Here is a 25474-nt window from a genome sequence, read left to right as displayed (position 1 = left end):
TGCCCATATTTGTATCAGCTAAGATAAGACTAGAGTCTAACATAAAAAGAAGATTTGGGATCACAGTGGGTCTGTTTCCTTTGGGATCCTTCAGGAAACACTGCTCATTGCCTTGGTTCATTAGGATGAACCCTCAGGCCAACGTTCTAATGATGTCTGATGGGGTTGGATAAAAAGGAGGGTTTGGGACTTACCTGGCGGTGCAGTGGTTCAGACGCTGCACTTCCACTGCCGGGAGCTCAGGTTTGATCCTTGGTCGGAGAACTAAGATCCCACATGCCGCAGTGCGGCCAAAAAGAAAAAAAAATGTTTATTCTAGGCCCTGTAGGATTATTTCCCTCTTCCTCATTTAAGCCTCAAGGACCAACGATGTCAGGTATAAGGCACTGCTTCTCAAAATACAGTTTTTAGGTAGGCTGGACCTACCCCAGTCCTAAAGTCATCTCTAAAGCTGCAGCCTGAAATTGTACATTTTAAATAAGCACCTGAGTGATTCTTCTGCCCATTGAAATTTGAGAAGGACTGCCATCAATGGAGAGACTGAAATTTGGGCTGGCTATGGCCATGGCTGACGAGCTAGGCATGCTGCATCCCCTCTTCAGACCCACTGGCTCCCTTGGGTAAGATAGAGCACAGTGCCACCAGATATGATTTTACAGCAGGGACATAGTTCCTGAAATAGAGTGGAAGTAAATGGGTGCCACATAGGCTGAAGTCTGAGAGAGGAGCCCTGAGAACTGCCTGAGCATAGGGGAAGCAGGAAGAGAGTCTCAGGGACCAAATTCAGGAGTTCAATTTGGGACGACTCCAGACACGAACATATTGTACACATCCTTCCACCTTCAAAATGTTAGCTTCAGATAGACTTCTTTTTTACCAGTGGTAAAGTAATTTCTAGAGGAACATGTTTTTCAGGAGCTGCTCGATGGTTCCTCACTTACTGCAGATGGTTGCTTCAGGTGGACATGAAGCCGCAATAGAATTCTGCATTGCGCTGGCATCCATGACCTCATAAGAGAACTATGGGATTGCGCTTTTCTTGCCCTCTCCCGTTCCCAAATCCCTGACAAGAGGCCCATCCTCTGAAAAGGAGTCCCTGGTGAGCTCTTTTAGGCTCAACCTGGTAACAGAATTAGCCTCATATTCTTAGGCCATCTGCCACAGACAGTTTCTCTAATTCTCAACTGAATTTATAGTGAATGTACAAGCCAACACATTTCCATACGTGAAATCACCCCAAGTGACTTTGCCCACAACTAAATGGAGGTCAAATTCATATGCTATCTGCACATCTGAGCCACTGCCTCTGTGTGTCTGAGGATAATGTATCCAAGACGGAAGGGAACACAAACAGTAGTGCAGCCCTCTCAGATGGCAGAAGGCAGTGCAGTGTGTCACTGTCAGGGGAATTCACGGTCAGCAATGTTTCGATGTTTGAGATTTTCAGCCCCCGATTCCAGTTACCTCTAATCATTAGATGTGAACATGGAATTAAGAAGAGGGTAATTAAGGACACATTGAGTCAGACTTACACCTTAGAATAAGGCTTTTATTGTTTAGAAACAATCTTCCAGAAAATGAAATGATCCAAGATTCCCCAAAAATATTTATTTATACAAAGATTTTGAGAGTAATATTTGTATTTGTCTTTATACCTCAGTCTATGCGTCTGGGGCCAAGTCATTGTGTGGCACTTGTGCAACTTCCCCGCACGCCTCACACGTTGTAGCACCTGCTTCCAGGAACACCAGATGAGCACAAGGTCTCGGGGGTCAGGAGGGGAAACCCATAATGCCCAAAGGCTGCAGAGACCCAAAATCCAGATACGTGCACCCTGACCTGGAAGGTGTCTAGCCAAATGTCCAAGGAGAAATACGATCTAGGAAGAAGGCGAGAGGAGGAACCCAGGGGGCAGACCAGAGAGGGTTAATTCCCACCGTCTGCTTCTGAGTTCAGCATATCCATAGGGCCCAGGAACTGCATTACCTGGATTCCACCCTCCCCCCCCAACCCCGTAATGACCCTTGATGCTGACTGACGTCCAGGGGACAATTTGCAAAACTAACAGATTTGTCCATAATCCCAGGTAAGTATGAGATACAATTCTGGGACTTTGTCTTGGGAACCTGCCTGAAGAAAAACACTTGCCTTGTATGACGTAATCCAGGTCCCCTCGAGCAGACGTGGGGCAGCGATGGATGAGCAATCTGACCTCAGCTCCAAGTGTCTTCCAGTCTGGCCCCCCGGCCATTCTCTGCCCTTCCTCCTCCCTAGGGTATCCCAAATCCCATGGCCCTGCGACGTGTCGACTTGCCATCCCTCTTCCTCTGTCCCCACCACCTCTGTCTGTGACACAGAATATCCATGTGTTCCGTAGAGTTCAACCTTCCCCTAATCAAATCCACACTTTCTTTACTACAGTGATTCTCAGAACCAGCAAGAAAGAGAAATGTTCCAAAAGGGAACCCCCATCTCAGCCATCTGCCTGGAGCTGAAGGTTGTGGGCCAGGCCTCAAGGTGAGGTCCATCGCTCTTGTGTTTCCCGAGGAGCGAGCAGGCAGGCAGGCAGTGGCAATCCCTCCTCTCTCTCTGTAGCAGGCGAGCCTCAGCTGCACTTGCAGGACTTCACCACCATGTTAGAGAGCTGCTCCACCTTGGCGGTCCTCCCGACATAGTACAGGATGGTCAGGGGCTCCAAGTCCTGGGGTACGCAGCAAGGGGAGGCCGAGGCTTCAGGGTTCAGGGTGTTGTACAGTCCCAGCACCTGGGGAGGGAGGCATCATTGAGAGGTTGGAAAGCCGAACCTCAGGCCAGGGGCCCAGGGACTCTACAAGGTCTAGGGGCTGCTCCAGAGACTGAGCACGTGGTAAATGGGCCACTGGTGCTCCTTCAGAGGAACTGGCGGAACCCAGTTCGGGTGAGTGGCGGGTTACTGTTCATCCACACGGGATGCAGCACGTGGCGTCGGTCTGAGCGCTATCGGTTTAAGCATAACCCCCGTAACTGGGGGACTTGGAATTGATCATGAAATTCTCTTGGCTGTGAAGAAACCCCCCTGTATTGGTTCATCCTAGCCGTAACTGGTCACTTCGTTGAGAACCATTCTCACTAAACATTGCCTTGAGCCATTTACTCAGTGCCAGAGTATAGGGCCCCAGACAGGATGCAGAAACAAGGAGCTATGAGGAAATACGCTTCACAAGTTACTGCCCTATCTTGGATTCCTCTTGAGGGAAAGACAAGCTAGGTTCGGTCGTGGACTTCCCTCTCTTTCCCTTTGTTTCGTATAGTCTTCTTCTGTGTGCTTTACATTGTCTTTTAAAATAACTTTTCTACATTCAAGAGGCCAGAATTATTAGAGTTCTTTATCCAACAGTAGAGGCCTTTCGGCCCCAATATTCCTTGCCAGCCCATGTGCATCTCTGACATAGGGGGTGGCATGTGACCGTAATTAATTTCCATATTACAAAAGCAAATAGACAAAGCAACTTAAAAGTCTGGGTGAAACTAGGGAAGGAATTTTAAAGGGTAGAATGTGGCCCACTAGAGTTGGGCCAGGGTGCCAAGATCGGAACCGTCACCAAAGGGATTTTACACCCCAGGTCATCCTCCGCTCGTTCAACATGCAGCCCTTCATGCATCCTTTTTAACAAGTGGCGTACTTGGCTTAGCCCCACCCCCCCACGCGGCATGACCCTGTTCCATACTGAGCTGTGGGTAGTGTCTGCGCTGCGGAGGTATGGGCACGGGCCTGAGCAGAAGTTGGCGTAGTAGCCCTTAGGTTCATGGACCCATTTCCAGCCCAGATCCTGTCGGAAGTCAATGTAGAGAGGGCGCACACAGCAGTTCTCCTCCAGATTGCTACAACAACGACAACGAAAATGATTTAAAAATCAACCTAAAAGGAAATCACCAACATAAAAAACTTCACAAATAGCCCTCATATTTGCACTTGGAATCCTTCCTGGTCATCATGAGAGGTGGCTCTAATCAGTGGACTCCCAGGTTCGAGTGCATTGAGCTGTACTAACTATAAAAGCGTTTTCCTCTGTTGAAGACCAGAATCCCAAGGACATAGTAGGCGTGGATATATACATACATAGATAATGTATGAAGAAGAGAAAAAAGGCAGAAGTGGCCATGCCCCTTTTACAGCATGAATCAAAACAAAGACTTGAAGTGTTCCACATAAAACCAAGCACTGAATGTTACTAGCAAACTCAACTTTGTTGAGGTCGGTTTTATTGTTACCTGCCTAATGTGCACCCAACCAAAAATAAACTCTAAGCTTATGCACTTATGTACTATAGTAAATGACTGCTTAGTCTAAGTCTAGAGGCTATTGAATCCAAACAAGACATATCCTTCTATTAGATTCATGATTCCCAGATTACCCCAAATGTGATTATGAGGCCACTTCAATTCCGTTGCCTGCAGAAATCCGTTTGGCAATACCCCTTGCCAAGTGGGCGTCTGGCCTGTCCTTCAGTACCTGCTGGGACCTAGAACTTGCTACTTCCAAAGGCAACTATTGGCCAAAATCTGGCTTCTTGTGGGTTCCGAGGGTAAACCGTGGCAGACATTCTCATTTTTCTACTCAAGAGCCATTCTTACCCTGCCTTCTCTCTTGCCACCGCCCATTACAGTCTGGAACACCAGATACTTGTTTTCCTGGCCTCCCTTGCAGGTAGGGATGGTCATGTAACCCAGCAATGACCGATCGGACATAAGCAGAAGTATGCAGTGGGCGAGGGCAAATTCTGGCAAAGGTATTTGATTCTTTGTAAGTCACAGATGGAAGAGGAAGGCTGCTGGTTACCTCCTTCCCTCCTCTTGTCTTGAGCATGGACAGGATACCTGGAGCTCTAGCAGTCTTGCTATGTGACCATAAGCAAGGGGATGAAAAGCCAACATACTGAGCGTGGCAGACTGGAGAGAGAGAAAGCCTGTGTCCTCAATGGCGTAAGTAAGCATCCAGACCAACCTTGGGCCTGCTGCTACACGCTTCTCATGAACAGGAAATCCCCTGTGGTTTAAGCCACTGTCACTTGCAGCCAAGAACATCCATTCCTAACTGACTGAGAGCCACACAGAACAAACCTACATGCCAGCCTTCAGTTGGAGGCAACCACGCTGCCTTTCCTACACCTTCTGTTCCGCAAGCTCAACATCCCCGGTTCATTCCATCGTTCCTCAGAAGACATGGCTTTAGATCTAAAGATTTCCCACTTCATCCTCCCCAGCTCCCTTCGGGCATCCTCCTCTCCGGCCAGGCTGACCCATTCGTGCGCCTTCCTCTACCCAAAGTGCTTCCTCCTCCCATCTCCCTACATGCTCAAGCCTCACAAAGCCCTGAAGACTAGGCTCAAATTCCACACCCTTCAAGCCTTTCCTGCGTCCATAGATGAGCTCCTTGTTCCAAATTCCTTCAAGTAGTTTATCTTTCAGACCTTCTCATGGATGTGGCCATTTTCTACCTTTCAGTAATTGCTCTGTGTGCTTTCTTAATCCCCCTCCCTTATAAATGAGAAACTAAAGTATTCCTAAATAAGATGCTATTTTTTAATCTCTTTACAATGGCTACCCAACTATTTCCAAATTAGTTCATAATTTCCCTAGCTCCCATTCCCCACTGCAAATGGAGACTGTCCTGTTTTCCCTCATCCAGTAGCATCCTTGGACCCTTCACAGGGAACTGAGCCCTTCTTTAATGGACATCTCTGCATTAATCTCCCTGCCACACAAACATACTCTACAAGTATTTTAAAGCATGAAAACCATGGAGAGGCCAAGCCTCTAATCCAAACCGTTTGAGCAACTCTCTCCTCCCCCTTTACTTTGTCCAGGCCCTTACAGGGCTGGGCTGTGGGAAAACAGTGGGGCTCCCAGAAAAGGATTTATAAGAGGTTCTAAATCTCCATTCCTGGGAGATGTTTGTGAAGAGCATCAGGGACCCTCAGTTGGGGGTGGCTTAGGCCTGGGGCCTGACACATAGAAGGCGTGCAATCAATGTGGTCTCAGGAGTCTGTGGGTCTTGCGTGAGCCCAGGCTTACCGGAAGCAGTAATTGGTGTCCAGGGCCCGCTTCTTCCTCTGACCTCCCTGGCCTGGGTTGTCCAGCCGGTCTGGGGGAATCATCATGAGGATTAAATGAGGGCTGTGTTCCTTTTTCTTCTTCAGTCGCCCCAGATCTCCTCTGCCTGGATCATCCTCACTGTCCACACCTGTGGAAGGGAAGGAAGATGATGGTCTCCTGTCTAGGGAAGGCAGGGTGGCTGCTGCTTTCTCATCCCATCCCCCCACTGTTCAGGACGAGGGACAGCGGGGTCTACAAGGAAGGGGTGGGTGAGATGCAGCTTCATGCTAACGTCCAGCTGCAGGAAGGGGAAGACTGGGTGGAGGAACCGGTATCTAGCGGCGCGCAAGACGCCCCCGGTCAGACCCCCTCGTGACTCCTGTGCATACATCCTTCAGAGGGCAGAGAGCCCTTCCCGAGATGCTTCCTAGGGAATCCACAGGGATTCATGAAGCATCCTTGTCACTAGGCAGCTCTAACACATTTTTTTGAGCTGTCAGTTTAGATTCTGAGACTTAGAGCTTGGGATATGAGTTTCCTCTTATAATCTGAATTGGTCCAAAATAGCACAGAAGTCCTACCTATGATTTCAGGTGTCACAATTTAAGACAGTTTGAATGGGAGCCAGAAGAACAAGAATGAGTAATTGTCAACATTCGCATTGCACTTATAGTTTCAAAAGTGTTTTCTCTATAAAACTCAGATAAGATCATGAAGTGTATGGTAAACAGCTTAGCAGACAAACTGGAAAGGAAACCTGCCATTTCATCTGCAAAGACTGAAAACTGAATTAGAAAGAGTCTCAAGTAAAAGAAGATCTATTTTGTGACGGCCAGCTGCTGGCTGTGGTCCATCTCCACCAGGGACAGGAACGTGAGGAGATGAATTTGCATGGTGACAGGAGGGACTTGGACCTCACGCAGGGGCACTGGGACTGGAAGATAAATGGGAAGATGGACCTCAAACTTCTTTTTCTGAAAATCTTTATGAACAAGATAACGATTAGTGAAGTGGGAGGATTTCAACCCAACCCGGGCTGCAGGTAGGGACTCCAAGGTCTTTTGAGCTCTGAGTTTCTGTGATTAGGATGTCAAATGATGTGCTTTTAAAAAAATCAGGCTCTGAAATAAGGCCCATGAAGGGTCAAAGGACTGCTCAGGGCTGGGAGTCAAGAGAGGCCTGTACCTTTTTCCAGACACGCCTCTGACCTCAGGCTTTGAATTGGTTGGTTTGACCTTGACAAACCTCCTGGCCTCAGGTGTGCCTCAGTCACCCACAACAGAGCTTAGAAAGGAAAATAGTACTTCCCTGGAATCCAGAGACTGTCTAGGCTGAGTGCCTTGGAAACATACTGGAAAACCAGAAATGACTCTCAACTATTTTGCCCTCAATGCAAATACCCTGAGGCCCAAAGCAGTCGTTCAAACCCGGATGTCGGATCGCGTGGGCTCTGCGACATCTGCAAAGCCCAATAGTCAGAGTGCTCATATTCACAGCCACCAAAGTTCATTTCTTTTAGGGAAAGCAAAGACAACTATCATTTGCTGACCATCCATGCACTCTATTTTACATTCGTTATCGCATTGGATTTCATGACAACCTGGTGAAAGAGGTACTGTCATCCCCAGTTTGCTGTCTGAGCTCAGAGAAGTGGACCAGCTTGCCTACATGATTTCACGGCTCTTACCAGCATAACACTGTCTTCCAGATGCTAATGTATTTCTCTATAGAATAGAGAGTTCTTGCTTTTGGGACAAAGCAGAATCCCTCAAGTGCAAAACAGTTGGCCATCTCCGTGAGGGAGCTCACTTGGTTCCCTTCCTTGGGGCCTGGTAGGGGTTTCCTGTTCCGTCCTGCTTCATGAACTCCCCCACCCATTCTACCATATACACATCCATTTTGTTACCTTTGAACTTGATTTCCATCACCTCTTGAATGTTTTCCAGGATATCCCCATTGGGCTGAAAGGTGTGACATGGACAATGAATGCTGATTTCCAGACCTAAGTTGGATTCTGCAAAATAAGACACAGCAATGGTGAGAAAAGCAGTTTGTGTGATGAAGAAGGGTACCCACCAGTCACACACAGAAGAGCCAGGGCCTCTGCCGCCACAGGCAGTCATAGGAACTGAGTTAGACTGAGGCTCACAGGTGACAGAAAGTGCTACCAGGGCGATAGCAGACCTTCGCGCTCACGCTGCCACATTCCACAAATTTCTGTCGTGTTACAGACAAGCAAATGGAGGCATAAACTAGTGGGCACCGTGAAGGAGAACTTTAATAGTCATCTATTTTCAAAGAACGGTTTAGGGAAAAAAAAATGGCACCAGCCTACTAGGGGGCAAAAGGATGAGGGTACAGGAAAGGAGAAAACCAGTCACACCCCATACATGTCGGTTGAGAGAGGAGATATTCTAGCTGTGAAACGACGGAGGAGAGAGGCAGAGTGCCTGGAAGAGACCAGGGAAAGGGGAAAACTAAAGAACTGTGGGGTAGAGAGGCTGTGATTCAAAAGGCCACAAGATGGGAGGAAGGGGCACAGGCTGAGCTCTAGGATTAAAATTCAGAAAGCAAGGCTAGAGCAAGGTCTCCAGCAAGCAAGCAGCAGAATCAGTAAGGTGGAAGAGGCCACCATTTCTACCAGGGCTACAACTGTAGACAGACAGAGAGAGGTAGATTCCAGAGGAGATAAGATGCAAATCTCAGTTATGCCTGGCTATATTTTCCTTAAGGAACAAGGACATGATGAGGTCAAGATTACTTAGAGTTTCTTCTTTGGCAATCCTTGTTCACCTTAACGGGGGAGTTGTAAATGTATCCAGCGGGGCTGTGGATGGCTCATTGAGGACAGCCACTGGCTCAGGAAGATGGTTGTGAAATTAGAGAACAGGCCGGAAGAGAAGGCAGAGGGCCATGGCCGAGGGCCCAGATGGCATGAGCTCGGAGAACACAAGTGTGAGGAAGCCTGGAGGCACCAGGGTTTGGTGGCTGATGTTGTGGGGCAAGAAGGCCAGCTCTGGCCCTTTCTCCTATTGGCCGTGGGATCGGGTATTTTGGTAACTAAAATTGGGAAAGCAAGGAAACTAGTAAAAGGGGTTGCATAAAGTGGAAAGAAAAAAAAGGAGGAATAAGGAATGAAAAATTTGAACTGAATCCAGTAGTTTTGTGCAGGGAAACCAGGTAGTCAGGTATCATGTCAGTCCTGGTGGGTAAGACTCAATCGGGGAAGCTCTCTTGATCCGGGGCAGCAGCCAGCTATGGTCAGGTATGGGAGAGGTCGTGGGGGGATGACCTCTGAAGTCAGGGTCAGCGCCTCAGGGATCTGATTGATGCCCTGCTCTTGGAGGTCACCCTAGTTCTGTGTGAGCATCCAGCCTTGGGGCCAACCTGGGGTCTTCCAGAAATCTGATGTCAGCAGGGAAAACCCCAGAGTCCAGGCCACCTCAGCACCCTTCTCATGCGCAGAATGGCCCAAGCCCAGAGATTCCAGTCAGCAAAAGGCAGACCTGGATGTCCCAGTTCTACTAGTTAAAAACCAGCCCAATCCCTTCTCCCATAAACTCTAGATCCCGCTTCGTTTGTTCTCCCCCAGTCAGGGCAGCCTCTGGGACACACTGACACCTGCTCAGCTTGAAGATTTCTGTCCCAGGTTGGCTTTGGTGGGCTGGGGAGGGGCCAATATAACAAGGAAGCTGAGCCCCAGATGGAGAACAAGAAGTGGATAGAGAGGGATGTATAAGGAGTGTCCTCCTTCTGGTTTAAGGTGGCTGAAAGAAGGAGCTAGAGTAGCTGAAACAGGCTACATAAAACGTAGTACACTTCCTATTACCCAGAAAGGTTTAAGTAGTCCGGGAGAGACCTAGAGTGGACAAGTCCTATGAGTCTGTGAGTTAGAAAGTCAAGATGCAGACAGATGTGTTGGGGAGAGTTAGGGTTAGGGTGCAGGTAGTGCGTGTGTGATGGTGCCTGGCTTGGCTAGCAGGCTCTGTCCAGGTAGAGGGCTCAGAGAATGATGACGACAATCACCAACGTTTGTTGAGTGTTGCTACATGTCACGCACCGCTCTAAGACTATGTGTGCATTAAGTCATTTACGTAATCCCCATACTAATCCTACAAAGCAGGAGCTGTTATTACCCCCTCCCCGCATTATACAGATGAGAACACTGAGACTTAGGGAAATTAAATGGCTTGACCGAGGTATCCAACCAGTAAGTGGTAGAACCAAGATTCAAACACAGGCAGCCTGATATCAGAGCCACGTTCCTAACTGTTAGAGACAAAGAGGGACCAAAGAGAGCCCAGCCGGGACCATCAAGGTAGATGCCCACACAGTCACTGAGATACAAAACGCCTGTGTATTCCCAGTGTGCCCCCTGTCCTGAGCCATGGTGCTGGGCGTGTTCCCTGCCCGGCCTGCTTGGGGAGGCCAGGCCCTGCACACAGGGGAGCCAACAGATTGTGTGGAACAATAGCACAGGGGTGTGAAGACCTGGGCCCACAGCCCTGGAGAGGGCTCCAGCCGGCTCTGGGCCCAGAAAGCAGCCTGGGAACCGGTGCACAGTAGGTTCTTAGATGTTTGCTGAACTAATACAAGACCGTATATGTGACTCAGTCTCCTCACAGTCCACACCGCCAACTGCTCCATTTGGAGTCCATTTACTGCCTTGTTTGGGGCCAAGAACCCTCAAGAGACTCAGGAGCTCTGCAGAAGTAAAGGTCTGTGAATGACTCCCCCGTGCGAGGGGTGGGCAGCAGCGGCCAGAGCAGGAACTGAAGGTTCCAGTGAAGAACTAACCTCAGAATTGGCAGCGGTGGGGACGGTGGGTGGGGAACCCATAGGTTTTATTACGAAATTATCTTTTTGATGTCTCAAGGAGGATGGAAATCATTCTCAGTGCAAACTTCTCATTGAGTTCTGCAGCTGTGAAAATAAGAACTCCTTCAAGTGCCCAGGGCTTCAAAGAAATCCAGGTGGAGCTGATCAAAATCAGACAGGGAAGCTGAGAGATTCATTTCCCCAGCCTCTCCTCTCTGCAGCCATGTCAGGCTCTAGGCAGAGTTGAGTCAGAATTCCCACAGTGCTGCTGTCAGCTGGTGCACATGGGTTCTCCCAGGTTTTTGCCTTCATGCTCAGTCAGGGAAATAGGAGGGAAATCCCAGTACCCTTGGAGCTGAGGCAGGACCTCCAGCCCCCTATCTGCCAACTCAGCCACCAGGTTACACCCCTCAGATGGGGACCTGCACACTCGGATGCCTACAGAGCCCAGCAGGTTATGTAAGTGAGCAAAGCGAGCCAGTGTATCATGCTGAATTGGACTGCCAGCCGCACTCTTGGGAAACACTGGGGAATGGCAGGGCCTGTGGTGACATGAAGAATGCATGCCCTGCCTCAAGAGGTGGCCCTACTCACCTCTGATGGATTGTTACCAGGAAGTCTTCCCATGTGTCAAGAAAAGCCAGAAGTCTAGGTTTTATGTGAAATCTCCTGACTTTAAAACAAAAACTGTTAACCACTAGTTAAATTAAAACAAAATTGGTAGGCCAACCAGTTTGTGATCTCTGCCTTAGAGCTTCAACCCCTAATTTCCTAAAACACTGAGGACAAGGAAGGACCCACCTGCCCAAGGGACTCTGGGTATCAGTACGTGGATGGATGGACTGTGGCTCCCCAGCAACTGATGAGAATAGAAAATTCTTCACAGGAGGGATACAAGGAACAGACAGGACCACCTTAGATACCCTCAACCCACTGAGCACCAGACCAGGCAGTACCACCAAGCAAAGAAGGGAAGAAATAGCAGAGCGTGATGCCATGAGGCACCATGACTGTCCATCAGGAGACTCAAGTTCTAATCCAGGCTGGATGACTCTGGTCAAGCCACTTAACTTCTCTGGGCCTCCATTTCCTCGTCTGACCTAATAAAAGCTTACTCTCCCATAACAGGCCAAAAACTTGGAAGTTCTCTTAACTACAGTGGATCCTTAAAATAGCTCTGTGAGGCATGAAGGGAAGACACCATTACCTGTTTTCCAGGTGAGGAAGCAGAGCGAGTGGGTGAGAGATTTGGGACGTGTGAAGTTGGATATGCCTATTGGACAGCTCTACCAGGATGACTGCCAGGCCTTTCAAACTTAATCGGCCAAAATGGAACCTGCCCCCAAACCTGCTCTTCTCCCAGCCTCCCTATTTCAATGTGTTACCACATGGGTGTTCAGCCCCAAATCTTCAGTCATCTAGACTCCTCTTGTGTCCTCTCACCCCATATCTAATCACCAGTCAGTCCTATTGGCTCCACCTCCAAAATACAGAACAAATCCATATCATCTCCATACACACGGCTACCGCCCCGGACGAAGCCCATGTTGCTTTCACGTGAGCTGCTACAACGGCCCCTAACTTCTTCCCTTGACCTCATGACAACCAGAGAGTCTTGGAAAGATGTAAACCAAATCACCTCACCCCCCACATCCCCAGCCCTGCTGTAACCCGCCCAGGACGTCTCATCACACTTGGAATAAGTCCTGACACCTGACCGTGGCCTTACAGTCCTACATCATATGGCTCCAGCTTCCCTCTGACCCCCAGCTCACTCTGCTGCAGCCACACCAGTCAGGCTCCTGCTGCTTCTCACTGGTTTTGCTTAGCACATCCTTTATCCTGACCTTCACAGACTGGGTCTTTCTTGTCCCTCATATCTCAGTGCACAAATTCCTTCTTCATAGAGACTCCTTGAACATCTTATGTTGGACCCCACCCAGTCATTATCGCTTTGCCCTCTTTCTGTTTTTCCTGGTACTTATCACTATAATATATATAGAAGTCTTATTCATCAATATGTTTACTTGTTTACTACGTGTCTCTCCCACTGAAAGCCCCATGAGATCTGGGACCTCACCTGCCTGGTTCACTGCTGAATCCCCAGGGCCTGGCTCAGAGTGAGCATTTAGTCAATATCAGTTGAGTGAACGAATAAAGGACACACAACAGGTCAATGGCAAAGCTAGGCTTTGAACCCAGATCTGTGTCTCCCCTAGTTCTGGCCTCTTCCCTCTGTGTCATGAAGGACCAAGAGACCTGAGGTTCCTTCCAAAATGCTCATCCTGAGTCCACCTACCTCTTCGTAAGAGCCATTCACGCACAGTGTCTGTGACGTCGAAAGACAGCCACTCAGCAGTGCCCCGCGTGGGCAGATTCTTGCCATCGAGATAGCGCTGCTTGGCTATCTGCTCATCCGGCTGGAGGATCTACAGGGCAGAGGAAGGAATAAGTCCCGAGGCCAGGACGGGGCACCCGCGTGTCATGATGTAGGAGGACGGAGAGGGGCAGCAACAGCAAACTAAGACTTCTTAAATGTTCCTTTGAGTTCCTCGGTTAAGTCTTAATCCTCTTAACGACAGACACAGATACAGAAACTAAGGCTCAGAGAAAGTAGGATTCACACCCAGGTCTGCTGAACTCTGAGCAGCGTGGAGGCCCGATCTGGCCAAGGAACCAGCTTTCCCGCCTGAGTGGTGTCTGTCCTGGAAGGGGGCTCACCTGGAAGAGCTCAATCCTCTGCTCGCTGCGCTTGGAGCTGGGGTTGGGCATCCGCAAGACCCGGAATTCCGCTCGGAACAGGTTGGTTTCATTTTTCTCCACTGAGGACACGTTGAAGCGGAAAATCTTGGACGTGATTCCTTTGGGACAGACGGCCAGGTCATCTAGGAGGCAGAGCAGTGGGGAGAGGCACAGCATGAGCGAGACCCACAGGGACAGTGTGCTGCCAGCAGACACTCACCAAGGGGCCAGGGTTCCACCTGTGACCTCTCTAGAAGCTTGAGGCCTCAGACCTAAAGGTGGAAAAACCCAAGGAAGATCCGGGGTGGCCCTGGAACCACACATAGGCCTCATGGTGAAGCAGGACATGGTCCCCAGGACATGGCACTAACAACTGGCCCCTCCAACCCCTCACCTCGCCATCCCCACTCTGGCAGGCTCTCCAACCTGCTTTCCTACTCTTTTAGAAAATACAGATTCTCCAGTGATATCAGCAATTTCCTCTAGCAGTTTAATCATTGTTAGCTAGTTGATTCATTCATGCGTTTGTTCATTCAGGCATTCATTCATTCATCAGACATGCAGTGAACAAATGCTATGTGCCGAGCACAGGCTAACACTGGGAAGCAAAAAGGAAGAGACAGGGCCCCTGCCTTCAGGGAGATTAATGTCCAGGGGAGGCTGTTAGTACATGGACCAAACAACAGGACCAGAGGGAAAGTGCTAAGGGCCTTTGGAGAAGCCTAGGAGTTGCTGCAAACAAGTCAGAGGAGGGAGAGGGTTGAGAGCACTTCGTGGAAGTGGTGATTATTTAATCTGGGTGATTATTTGATCTGGGTCCTGCAGGAGGAAAGGGTCTAAGGATGCAGAGGAAAGAATGTTACATGAAAGGACTGCTGGAAGCACAGGCAGGGAGGGGAGCAAACGCACGTGAGTAAGAGGGACCTGAAGCAGCCAGGCTGGAGCCTGTGAGACAAGGTCAAGACAGTAGATTGGGGTCCACCTGTGGGGAAGCTGAAACGTCAGACCAAGGGGCTGGATTTTATATTATTAACAGTAGGCAGTCATAGAAAGTCACACTCTGGATCTAATGAGACAGCACTGGTGTGACAAGGAGCCCACACATCTGGAGCCTGGCAGACCCCCCAGATGTTTCTTCAGACTAAGCCAGTCTATCACCATTGGCTCCTGTCTCTCTAAGGGTTACTTTCCCTGACAGCACACACTATGCCAGCCTCTGTCACCCTGCTGGCCTCTGAACCTCCATCCACAAGACAGAAGGCCGCGCATGCTCTTTCCCACCCCCTCAGAGCCAGATAAAGGAGACAGGAAGATCCTGTCATTTCTTTACAACCTCAAGGTCTGAGCAGCATTAACACCCAGAGAAAAACTTTCTACACAAATGGTAACAATAGCCAGAACTTGAAACTCAAGCCCAGAGACCCAGATTCCACACATAATGAACACGGCTGGAACAAGCCCATAATCACCCCAGGGGGGGTTTAGGAAGTCATGGACAGGGCGGGAGATCAGAGGCCTGGACACAGGCACATGCGCTACTGAGCTGTAGGAAAGGATGAGTGAGTGTTTCTGGAAGTTGCCATCTGGTGGGTCTGACACTGGTTCTTAGAAAATTAATGGAACAGATGTTGGGAAAACAAATGTGTGAATACTAGCTAATGAAGCCCTGATTAATAACTGGCTTTGAAAGAATGAATACTGCCAACTATTCCTTAAACCATTTCAGATAAAACCAGAAAGAGGGATCATGATGGCCGTTTAATTTTTGAGTTTGCAAGTCTGTAACCCTCTGGACATGGGTAAGCTCCTTGGAAGGGAAACCTTCTCAAGTACTGACACACTTGGGTCTCAGAGGAGCTGTCATCAATATGGCTTCAGTTAGACTAGTACCTCCAGTAACTGTTGAAAGAGGGAATAAAAGATACGTCAGCACAGTGTGTGCGTTGCTATAAAAAGGAAAAGGGGAACAGAAAATGGCCCTTGCCAGTGAGGAGAGTCAGACTGGGGGGCAAGACAGTGGGGAGCCAGAGGACGGGGGATGATGAGCCAAGAGGGTCTTCAGGACACCCTCGTCACCCTTCCTCCTTGTTTCTTCCAGCCCATCAATCAGGTATCTGTTCCCCAAGCTAGACTCCTCTTGGTGGGAATTTCAAGGAGATTTCAAGGGGATGGGAAAGGTCATATTTTATCCCTGGGATCTACAGATTTCTAACAGACTCAGAAGGGACATTAGGGGTCATCTAGTGCAACCCACTTCAGATAAATTCGTGCCCAGAGGGGTCTTGGCCAGGGTCACACATGAATTAGTTGACACAAGCAAACTGACACTAGCAAGCAAAGCTCAGACACAATCATTAGTGATTTTAAAAGAACTGTATAGGAGAGGAAATAAAATGTAAACATAATCTTCCTGACAATTAAATCCACGCTTTAAATAATTTGTGGAATGAGCCAGAGTATAAATAAATAAACAAAATGTAATAACACTACCTTACATTTCACAGAACTTCTATTAACTCATCTGACCCTCTAACAATCCTTGAGGAGAATGAGAATAAGTAAAATTTATCATTTTACAAATGAGAAAAGTAAGTATCAGGAAAGTTAAATCACTCTTCCGAGATCACTCACATAGTAGGTGGCAGAGGTGGGATTTGAACCCAGGTCTTCTGACCTCATTTACTGAAGCAAAGACTCTGGAAGTTGGAGGGGACCTCAGAGATCATTTAGTGGAGGGGTGATTTCACCAACAAACTGTAGCAGGATTCCATGAAATGGGGCTAGAGTGCCAACTTATGCCTCAGACAAAAACCACTTCCCAGTTTTGTGATTAAGCCATGCTTCTGCAGAACACTAGTATTATTGAGAGCTGGCCTAGGAGGTCCACCTTTACAAATTAAATTATGACCAACTTTCTCTATTGCACACAAAGTATATATATTAATGGGTGCTATTTTCTCCTTTTTACTATAGGGAGAGAAAACTAAGCAAAGAATATTCATGCAGGATATTCATGGAAAAATCTGGAAACAGCTGACCATGTTTAGACTGGGCATTTTTTAATGCTTTCAGACACCTGGGCTCCTAGATGTACTTCTGCTTGTGCTCATGATTTCTGCTAGTAAAATTACTTCTGGTTCCAATGATGGGACTACATATATCAGTGTGGCAGTGCTCCTCTACCCTAGCTGTTCCTTAGAATCACCTGGAGAGCTTTAAAAACAGATGATGCCTGGACCTAATCCCCAGAGATTCTGATTACCTCACTGGAGTATGGGTGGGTCCAGAGCTTTTTTTTTTTTTTTTTTTTTTTAAGATCTCCAGATGATTCTAATGTGTAGCCAGGCTTGAGAACCACAGTTTATAGTGCTCTGCAAAGGGTACCATGGCATCCAGATGTTCTGATAAACCACAGCTTTAAGGATTCAACCTTTAAATAGGTTAACCTTTAAATGTTAACCCGTTAAAATATTGTTTGGCCAATGCATTGTTTTGTAAAATTTTGAATTAGAAGCCCATAAACATTTTAAGCCCAGGTTAAAAGTTGGGAAATTTCACAGAAAGATTTTCTGCTCTTCTGGGAGGCAGTTAAGATCTAGTCATGGTGGACCCACATTCCCCAATGCAAAAATTGGCAGGAGCTGAGTGGGGGGTACCCTCTTTTAATGGGACATGGGCAGTTCCAAGTCCCCCCGCCACCAGTCTCCCCATACACCCTATTCTCTCCATGACCCCGAAGCCAAGTGTCCTGTGCAGTTTGTCATGGTCCCTGTGCTGCAGCCTTTCCTCTAGATCATTTGCATCAGGGGCCTGGGCTCTGTGGGCTCTTGTGTTTGCAGGCCTTCTAAGGAAAGGTTTTGCCCTCGTTCACTGAGTCTTAAGTGTCAGTGAACTTAAAAATCAATACGGAGCTTGTTAAAAATACAGATACTTCAAGACGACACCCCCAGAGATTCTGATTCTGTAAGGGTAGGCTAGGGACTGGGAATTCATGTTTTTCACATTGACCTAGTCTCTAGTCCACACTTGGAGAAACACTGACCTAGCGTGCAGAGAGCATTGGCACTTAGATCAAATGAGTTCTTTCAATAAGAAACCTCTTTTAATTTTCAGAATGAACAAGATCTAAAAGTAGCATCCAGAAAAGAAACGCTAAAGTATCGTTTTCTCTTTGCTCATGAACTCTGGGTTCACTGGTTGTCTTAGCGTCAGACCTCGGATGAAAACAAGGGTCTCCTGCCAGACACAGATAATTACAAGCCAGAAGTTAAAACAGCACCTACACTGGTGATATCTTGATAACAAGGATGACAAAAGAACTGAAAAAGCTGTGTGCTTCCCCACCACGTGGGTCAGAGAAAGCCTCTACCCACTTCCCATAGCAAAATCCTGGAGAATTATATAGGAATAAGATATACATGAGTCTTGCCTTCACTCCCCAGCAGAGACCTGTTGAATCATCCCAGATGTATACAAAGAATTGTCTCAGCTGGAAGGGAGCTTAGAGATTATCTCTGACTTTACAGATGAGGAAACTGAGGGTCAGAGGTGTGACTAGCTCAATTCCACATGGTGTAGTTGCTTAACCTGCTTGAGAGTCTTAAGCAGATAATGAAAACACTTTTGTTGAATTTGGGAGAACGTTTGTGGCAGTATGAATCTCCAGGCCATAAAAACAGGCAGAGCTAAGAAAGAGCACACCCAGGGATCCCTAAGCAATCTGCCACCAGGGTTACTAACATACAATAATAGCTCCTATGCCCACCTGCTTGGTCCAACATGTGATTCCTTCATATCATAAACCAAAGTTCTCTTGGAGCCCAAAGGTTAAAGGTGGGGCTTACAATGCATATTTTATGTTTTGCATTATTGTTTAACAGCATGCATTCTCTAGGGAGAATGTCTAGGTTACAGCCCTGGTTCTTTTGGGGCAAATCACTTAATTGATGCATGTTGCAGTCTCCTTATCTGGAAAGTAGGGAAATCAGGGTACCCATCTGACAGGGCAGAGCCAGAGAACGGTCTTATCCTCTTTGCTCTCACCTTGATGCCCTTTCCCCTACGCCACTGGAAGTTAGTCCTTCTTGCACTTCGCACTCCAGGCACCCTTGTCTCCTTGCCCTAGCTCCTGCTGTCACTTCCCTCTGAGAGCCTGTCCACCGGGTACCGGAAGGGGCTGGGAGTGATGAAATGTGGAAGGGAATGTGATCTCATCACCTCGGCAGCAGGAGCTCTGGCACTCAGATCCTACCAGTGCCCCACCCACAGACCCCGGCCCACCCTCAGGAGTTCTAGACACTAGGCTTCCCTCGCCCCGACCTCGGAGGGTGGCTCTCTGCTCCCTCTCAGCATCTGTTAGACGTTTGCATCTGCCCACTGCCTCTTTATAATTGGTGTGCCTCGTGCATCTGTCTCTCTGGGACTGGCTCAACACCTGACCAGCCCGAGGGCAGGCCAGGCCTGCGTCTGCTCAGCCTCTGTGTCACCTCCAACAGCTGCAGAGTCTGGGCCTGCTTCCTGTTTGCACCTGCAAGGCTCACTGGCATCACCCGTGTCCCACAGGGCCCCGGACCCTTCATGATATCTCAAGTCGCATCCTGCCCACCGTGCCAGGTTTCTTCCTGGCCTGATCATGGCTCTGTGGCCCCAGGTCCACCCTCACCTACTGCAGTTTCAAGGAAGGTCCTGGTGCTGCAGCCCGGGGCTGCCCAGCATCTGTGCAGCCCTGTCCTGGCTGTCCCCAGGGCTGTCCACTAATTGTACTCTGAGTCTCTGCACACATGTCCACTGGCACCTGGGTGCCCTTACATCTCTCTGGCTCATTTGTTCTCAGCTTGGGATTCCAGGCGGCGTGGGCCCCGGTGACGTAGATCCCTCTTCCTGGGACTCCTCCTCCTGGCCCGGATCCTTAAGGCCCGGAGTCTGTTCCTCTTGCCCTGGACTCTCCTCACACCTCTCCCGCAGGCGTCAGCTTTCCACCCTTCTCCGATGTTTGGCCACTATGTCCTGCCTTTGTGGGTGCCCAGGGGGTTGGGGGTTCAGCCATTCAGCTGCTGGTGCCTCTGGGAACCACAGGCCCCTGAGGACCCTGAGTCAGCCTCACCTAGAGAACCCTGGCCAGGGAACACTAGCTGTGCTTCACTCTCCGGCCACCACCCCACACGGGAGCCACCTCCTAAGGCAGCCACAGGAAGCCGGAGCGGGAGCCCCTCGCCAGCAACCGCAGGCTCCTGGGCCTGGCACGGGCCAGCTCCCGGTGAGGCCTCCGGCACCTTCTGCCAGAGCCGGTCCATCCATCGGCTGCCCACCCCTCCTCTCTGGCCAGGCTCGCCTCAGCCCCCGCAGCGCCCCCGCTGACCACCCTCACCTTGCTTGTTCCGTCCCATTCTCCCGCCCCCACTCTGGGCACTGCCCACCTCTCAGGTGAGCCAAGGCTGAGGTAGCCTGGGCGTCGAGGACACCTGCTGGTAGGAGAAGCAAACAGAGCTATTCCCAGAGTCCCTGGCCTGCGAGTGGCTCACATTCCTCTTTCCTGGGCTGTCAGTTTCCCAGCATCTGCCAAGTCTCTCTCTGTTGTATTGAGGTTTTTTAAATCCCCGTTCAGTAAATACACATGACTTCCACACGTGCACAAACACACACAGACGTCTCACCCAGAAGCCTCCCAGCTTCTCGGCACAGACGGGAGCTTCCTGGGAAGACACACTCCCAGACACACGTCCCCTCTGTATCCACAGCCACACCTCCCACCCACTCTTCCCCTAACACGCAGACACAAAAGGGCTGCCGGCCGTCATCTACACATCCAGAGCCACATCCCCGCTTTCCCCGTGTCCACGGGCCCGGAAGACGCCCATTTTGCACCCATGAATCTGTGTACCGTATGAAACCAGACTACACATGGCTTTAAAGCACACAGCCACGTGAACACAGGCGCATCCCCTTCCCTCACGCACACAGCTCACATGGGTCACAGGCATGGTGTGGACTGAAGGGCCTAGGCAGCGAGAAGCTGCCCCTTGCCTGGGCCTCAAAAAGCTGGACAGACAATAACTTGGGGCAGGTATACTCTTCTTCCCCACAACTGGAAAAACAGAACGTGAGACGTGTCACAATGAGGTATGAAAAGCAGGGAGAAGACCGAGGTCTCCAGCTCATGGAACCGCACGGCCTCTCTCATGAGAGAGCCAGCCCTGCCCCTTTATGGCACCTACATGCACCCATCTGACCACACGTGCCACAGCACGCGTGCTAACGGGACAGCGCAATGTCACTCCAAATTCATGTGATGTGAGTTCAGCAAGCTGCTCAGCTCCGGGGCCCCCGGCCTCCTGCCAGCACTCGACTCTCACCAGAGTGCCTCTGTCTCCCTCCCCACCCACCTACCCAGCCCCAGCTGCGCATCGCACCTCCCCAGCCGGTGCGGGTGAGCCCGGGGCACCCTGCTGTGTGGCTACCGCTAGGCCCCCCTCTGTGGAGCTACCCACTCCAGGTCAGACCCTCCAGAGCAGACACCCCGGCGGGAATTTGGACTTACTGTGCTCCTCCAGCCCGTGGATCATGTCGAATTTATAGATTTCTTTGGCATAGTACTCCGACTCGGTGTTTTCCTGAGTGCAGTCGTCTCCCCTCTCCCCGTGCACCTCTTCCAGCAGCTCTCGGGTGCTGTTGTAAAGGTCCAGGACCTGGGTGGGGATGTTGGCCAACACCGATGGATCGGGGGGACTGGTGAGCCTGAGTTTGCTCAAGATCTGTCCCCTAATGGCTTCCACCCGCTTCCTCTTGATGTGGTCGAAGTCCAAGGTGGTGCAAGTGGACATGGAGAGACTGACCGTGGCAAAGTTCAGCAGGGCCAGGACCACCAGAGCCCTTTGCAAGTGCATCTTCATGCGTGAGCAGGGGAGAGAGGCCCGGGGGCTGCGAGGCCTGGTGAGGAGGAGACCCCAGCAGACGTGCAGAAGGAGGGAGGAAAACCAGGCGGCCTCCCTAGATCCCGAAGACTGAGGCTTGGCAAGAAGGTGCATGAACTCACTGCACTGCGAGAGCTTCAGGACTTCCAGGAAGCGCTGGCAGCCCCGAGCACGAAGACGCCGACTGTGTGCCTTGAAGCTCTGGGTTTCTTCTCCATTTGTCTAAACAGGTTCTGCTGGGCTCTGACTCCCAGCAGGCCAGGTGGAGGGCAAGCAGAGGGCTGGGAGGGGTGGCAAGGCAGCTGGGAGTGGGAAGGGAGCTGGAGTTTTTCCTTAGGTAAAAATAAATAGAGCAGATATCTGATATTGCCAAACGGCCGCTTGGCGATGGGGAGAAAGTGGGTATTTTAAAGAAGGAGCAGAAGGACCATGGCTGGGTCCCAAAATCAAAATCCTTGCCTTGCCCTGAAGGAGAATAAGAAAAGAGGATGGAAAAGAAAAGAAAAAAAAAAAAAATTAAAAAAAAAAAAAAAGATCACCAGTGAGTAGGTGGGGAGAGGCAGGGCTAGGCCGCTGCTGGCCCAGCTAAAGATGGGGACAGCACAGGACACACTTGTCTCTCGGGCACACCATTCATGCTTTCTCTTTTGTTTACACTTCCCCGGGGGCTTTCTAAATGACTCTGTTCACGCTGCCTCTCATCTTCATTGGCTGGGATGTGGGCTTATGTGCAATTGCAAGGCAGGGGGGACAGCCCCTGGAGAGCAGCCCCAATAATCCACTTGGTCGCCCAGGTCACCAGCACCTCGGCTTGTCTTCTGCCTCGGCCATTGCTTCTGTTCCCTGCTTCTCTTTAAAAGATACAAAAGAAAAGAAAAAGAAAATAGAAGCCAGTTCTCTGCACGCCTCCTCCGGAAAGCTGTTATTCCTTCTTTCTCATGCTTCTTCCCCTATCTCTCGCCTCTCTTGCTCATTCCCTTGGACTTGGCTTTCTGGTTCCCTCCCTTTCTCTCCCTCCAGCTTCCCTCTCTCTCCCTCTCCCTCTCCCTCAAGCTCCTCTCCCTCTCTCTCACACACTCACATGCACACACACTGCTTTCTCTATTTCTCTCCGCTGAAATTTTATACCTCCCTCCCATGACGTTTCTGGCCCGGGGCGGGGTGGGGGGGAAGGGGGCGAGGGGAGGTGGGGGTGAGGTGGGGGGAGGGGTGGGGGGAGGGACCAGCGCACGCAGCCTCTTTTGCGGCACGATTTTAATGTTTTAAACAGGCACAGGAAAAGCCGAGCCCATTTGAAAAATACTTCGCGAGTCCTCTCGATCGACGTGGTAACTGAACTTTTTTTACCCTCTTGGAGTCACTCCTGCTACACGTTGACTGTTTTTCTGGAAAGTTACTCCGATGAATCCCCTCCCTCCTTCTACCCCAACTCCTTCGCCCTCTCGCCAGCTGTCAGTCCGTCCTCTCCTCGGCGCGTCTCTGCTCCCTCCCAGACCCCCCGTCCAGGCCGCCCCCCGGGCCTGGCGGGACACTGGGCAGGGGCCGGCGAGCGCGCGGGGCCTGGGCAGGGGCGGCCGTGCCCACCCTCGGTGGGGCTGACGCCCGGCCTGGGAGCGGGGTTGGAACTGGGTTCGGCCCCGCGGCGATCCTGGCCCCGATTCTTCATTGACAAGATTGGAGTCGGGTGGCTCGCGGAAGCTTGGAGATGCTCCAGGGGCACTGAAAAATGGTGGCGTTTTCCGGCAGATCAAGGGTGCCCTCTGGCGAGGCGAGGCCGCCAGTGAAGGAGGTTCCGCGGGTCGGAGCCGGGAAGGCCGGGAGGGCCGGGGGTGGGGGTGGGGGTGGGGGGGGGGTGAGGCTGAGGGCCTGGGGAGAAGGGGCCGCGAAAGAGGACGAGGAAAACAAGACCGAGTGCCCTGGGGAACAGCTTCCCTCTCGGCCCGACGTGCGTACAAGTGCACTTCTCCCTTCCCGGTCCCGCTCTGCAGCCCCTCTCACAGAAATGTCCTCCAGATGTTCGCGGCCTTCCTCCCCGCCGAGGGTTCCGCGGGGAGCTGCGCCAGCCAGCGCAGAGTCAGCAGTTGGCCCGAGCCCATTTCCCAGATGGGTGAGGGGAGGTTTTCTCTCCGTTTTCGTTCCTTTTCTCAGCCTAAGTTTCTAGGTCTTTTCCCATCAAAAGCTTAGGGAGGGCAAGCCACCATGCCCGAGCCCGTCCCCAGGATTGTCTCTGAATTGATCACTTTCCTGGGACTCAGCGCTGCTCTCCGCCACCCCAGCCCACCTCGCCCTAGCCTTCCAGACCCTTCCTGCGAGGTCTGGTTCCTGCCCCTGGCTCATAGGCCACTAACTGAAGGGAGATTCTCTGCATCCCCAGGGCCCTGGTTGATCAGTTTAAGTTGAGGACAGTGAGGCATAGACCCATTTAAGAGGCTACACTGCTTGTGAGTGGTGGAGGTGATATTTAACAAGGGCTCTCTGGTTTGGAAGACATTATTTTTATTTGCATAAAACATGAGGAATCCTAAGTGTAGAAAGCTTAAGGTAACTTGCTTTTGAATTACTTTTAGGTCATAGAGTCAGTGGGTGTCAACACTGAGATTTGGACCCAGGAAATCTATTGCCAGAGTCTATGCATTTAACTACTGTGCTCTACTGACTCTGGAATTCAGCTATCATTTGAGAAATATTTTTGACGTCTACTATATGCCAGGCACTGTTCTAGGCTCTGTAGATGCAATAGTGAACAAAGCAAACAAAACCATTCTCTTATGGACTTCACATCTAGAAGTGGAAGTAGGGCCGTGGGAAATGCAATAAATGAGCTAAATATGTAAATAATGTAGTATGATCAAAGGTGAGTGCCATGGTGGAGAATGAAGCAGGGAAAGAGGAGACAGAGTGCCTAGGCTGGGGGGACGCTGCAACTTAAAATCAGAGAAGGCCCTACTGAGACCTTCAAGTAAATACTTGTAAAATGAGAGGGAAAATTATTAAAGTGATGTCCTTCTGCACCCCACCTGTACCAAATCAGAGTCTACAGGGACGGGGCACTGACACATGTATTTTTAACAAACTTCATGCTACTGGGTGCCAGTAACATGCACCAGAGAAAAATACTTCAGTAAGATCTGGCGATTCAGGTGCCCAGCAAGGTTTGGAAAGCCCTACTCCAGGGCTTCTTTCTGCCCAGAATGTGCACCCTTTGCTTTCAGGAATTTGGGGAAGAAGTGGGAGCGGAGTCTTGGAAATTAGCTCTAAAGTGGTGGTGGTGTGGCTATGAGCAGTGGAAGGAAAATAGAAATGGAGTCGTTATTGCTAAGAGCTCTCTAAAATGGAACCAGAGGCCTTTGAGGAAGTGTGAATTATGTGAGTCTCAGCCTGGATAAAATCTGACCTTTTGACCACTTATTGTCCTAATGAAGGCATTCAGAAGATCTGCCAGAAACTCAAGATAGTTATCAGACCCCTACCTTATAATAACTCGTGACAGCCTATCTACTGATCAGACCCTTACTCTAAAATAACTCATGATTCCTTAATGACAAATATTTCCTTTCTCGTGTCAGAGTACAGCCTTGTGGCTTTTGCCTTTGTAAGCCCCTGACCCTTTCTCTTCCCTGCAACACTCTTTTGACTTTACCAGAATCTGTGTCTCCTGAATTGCAATTCTTAAGACCCCCCCCCCCAATAAAGCTCTTTACTCTTTGCAGCCTCGATATTGATTATTGTTCAACAGAGATCACAAGAAATGGAATAATCCAAAGATTAATCCCTTCTTCCTCATCTGGTGCCAAGGAAGAAGGGAACAAGGGCTTCACTGGAGCCTGTATTTCATCCATCCTGGGTTTTTGACAGTGAATGTTTCTTCAGGTTAAAATCTAACAGGGTATTTTTCTCACTGAGAATCAGAGTTCGTGAGTGAAAGATTT

The 25474-nt window shown here is 50.0% G+C and overlaps 1 protein-coding gene across 1 annotated transcript; it reads right to left on the bottom strand.

The window, feature by feature from the left end:
- Positions 1 to 2417: 2417 nt before the first annotated feature.
- Positions 2418 to 21539, bottom strand: TGFB3 (transforming growth factor beta 3). Its single transcript, XM_082839416.1, has 7 exons — positions 21173 to 21539; positions 13615 to 13778; positions 13193 to 13322; positions 7982 to 8089; positions 6055 to 6223; positions 3708 to 3861; positions 2418 to 2764 (listed from the first exon to the last, which is right to left on the bottom strand). Exons 1-7 carry the CDS (start codon positions 21522 to 21524, stop codon positions 2606 to 2608), a joined length of 1236 nt encoding a protein of 411 aa, XP_082695542.1. The 5' UTR covers positions 21525 to 21539; the 3' UTR covers positions 2418 to 2605.
- Positions 21540 to 25474: the final 3935 nt, after the last annotated feature.

This window comes from Leucopleurus acutus (genome assembly GCF_964270905.1).
Source record: "Leucopleurus acutus genome assembly, chromosome: 1".
Lineage (NCBI taxonomy): Eukaryota > Metazoa > Chordata > Mammalia > Artiodactyla > Delphinidae > Leucopleurus > Leucopleurus acutus.
The sequence above is the reverse complement of the archived record's forward strand: the minus strand, read 5'-3'. Positions and strand labels throughout refer to the sequence as shown.

Coding starts and splice junctions, on each gene's coding strand:
- TGFB3 (XM_082839416.1), bottom strand. CDS start 21,524: ATGAAGATGCACTTGCAAAGGGCTCTGGTGGTCCTGGCCCTGCTGAAC. Junction 8,090..13,192: donor TGAATGGCTCTTACGAAGAG/GTAGGTGGACTC, acceptor CTTATTTTGCAG/AATCCAACTTAGGTCTGGAA. Junction 2,765..3,707: donor CAGACACTACCCACAGCTCA/GTATGGAACAGG, acceptor CTCCCTCCCCAG/GTGCTGGGACTGTACAACAC.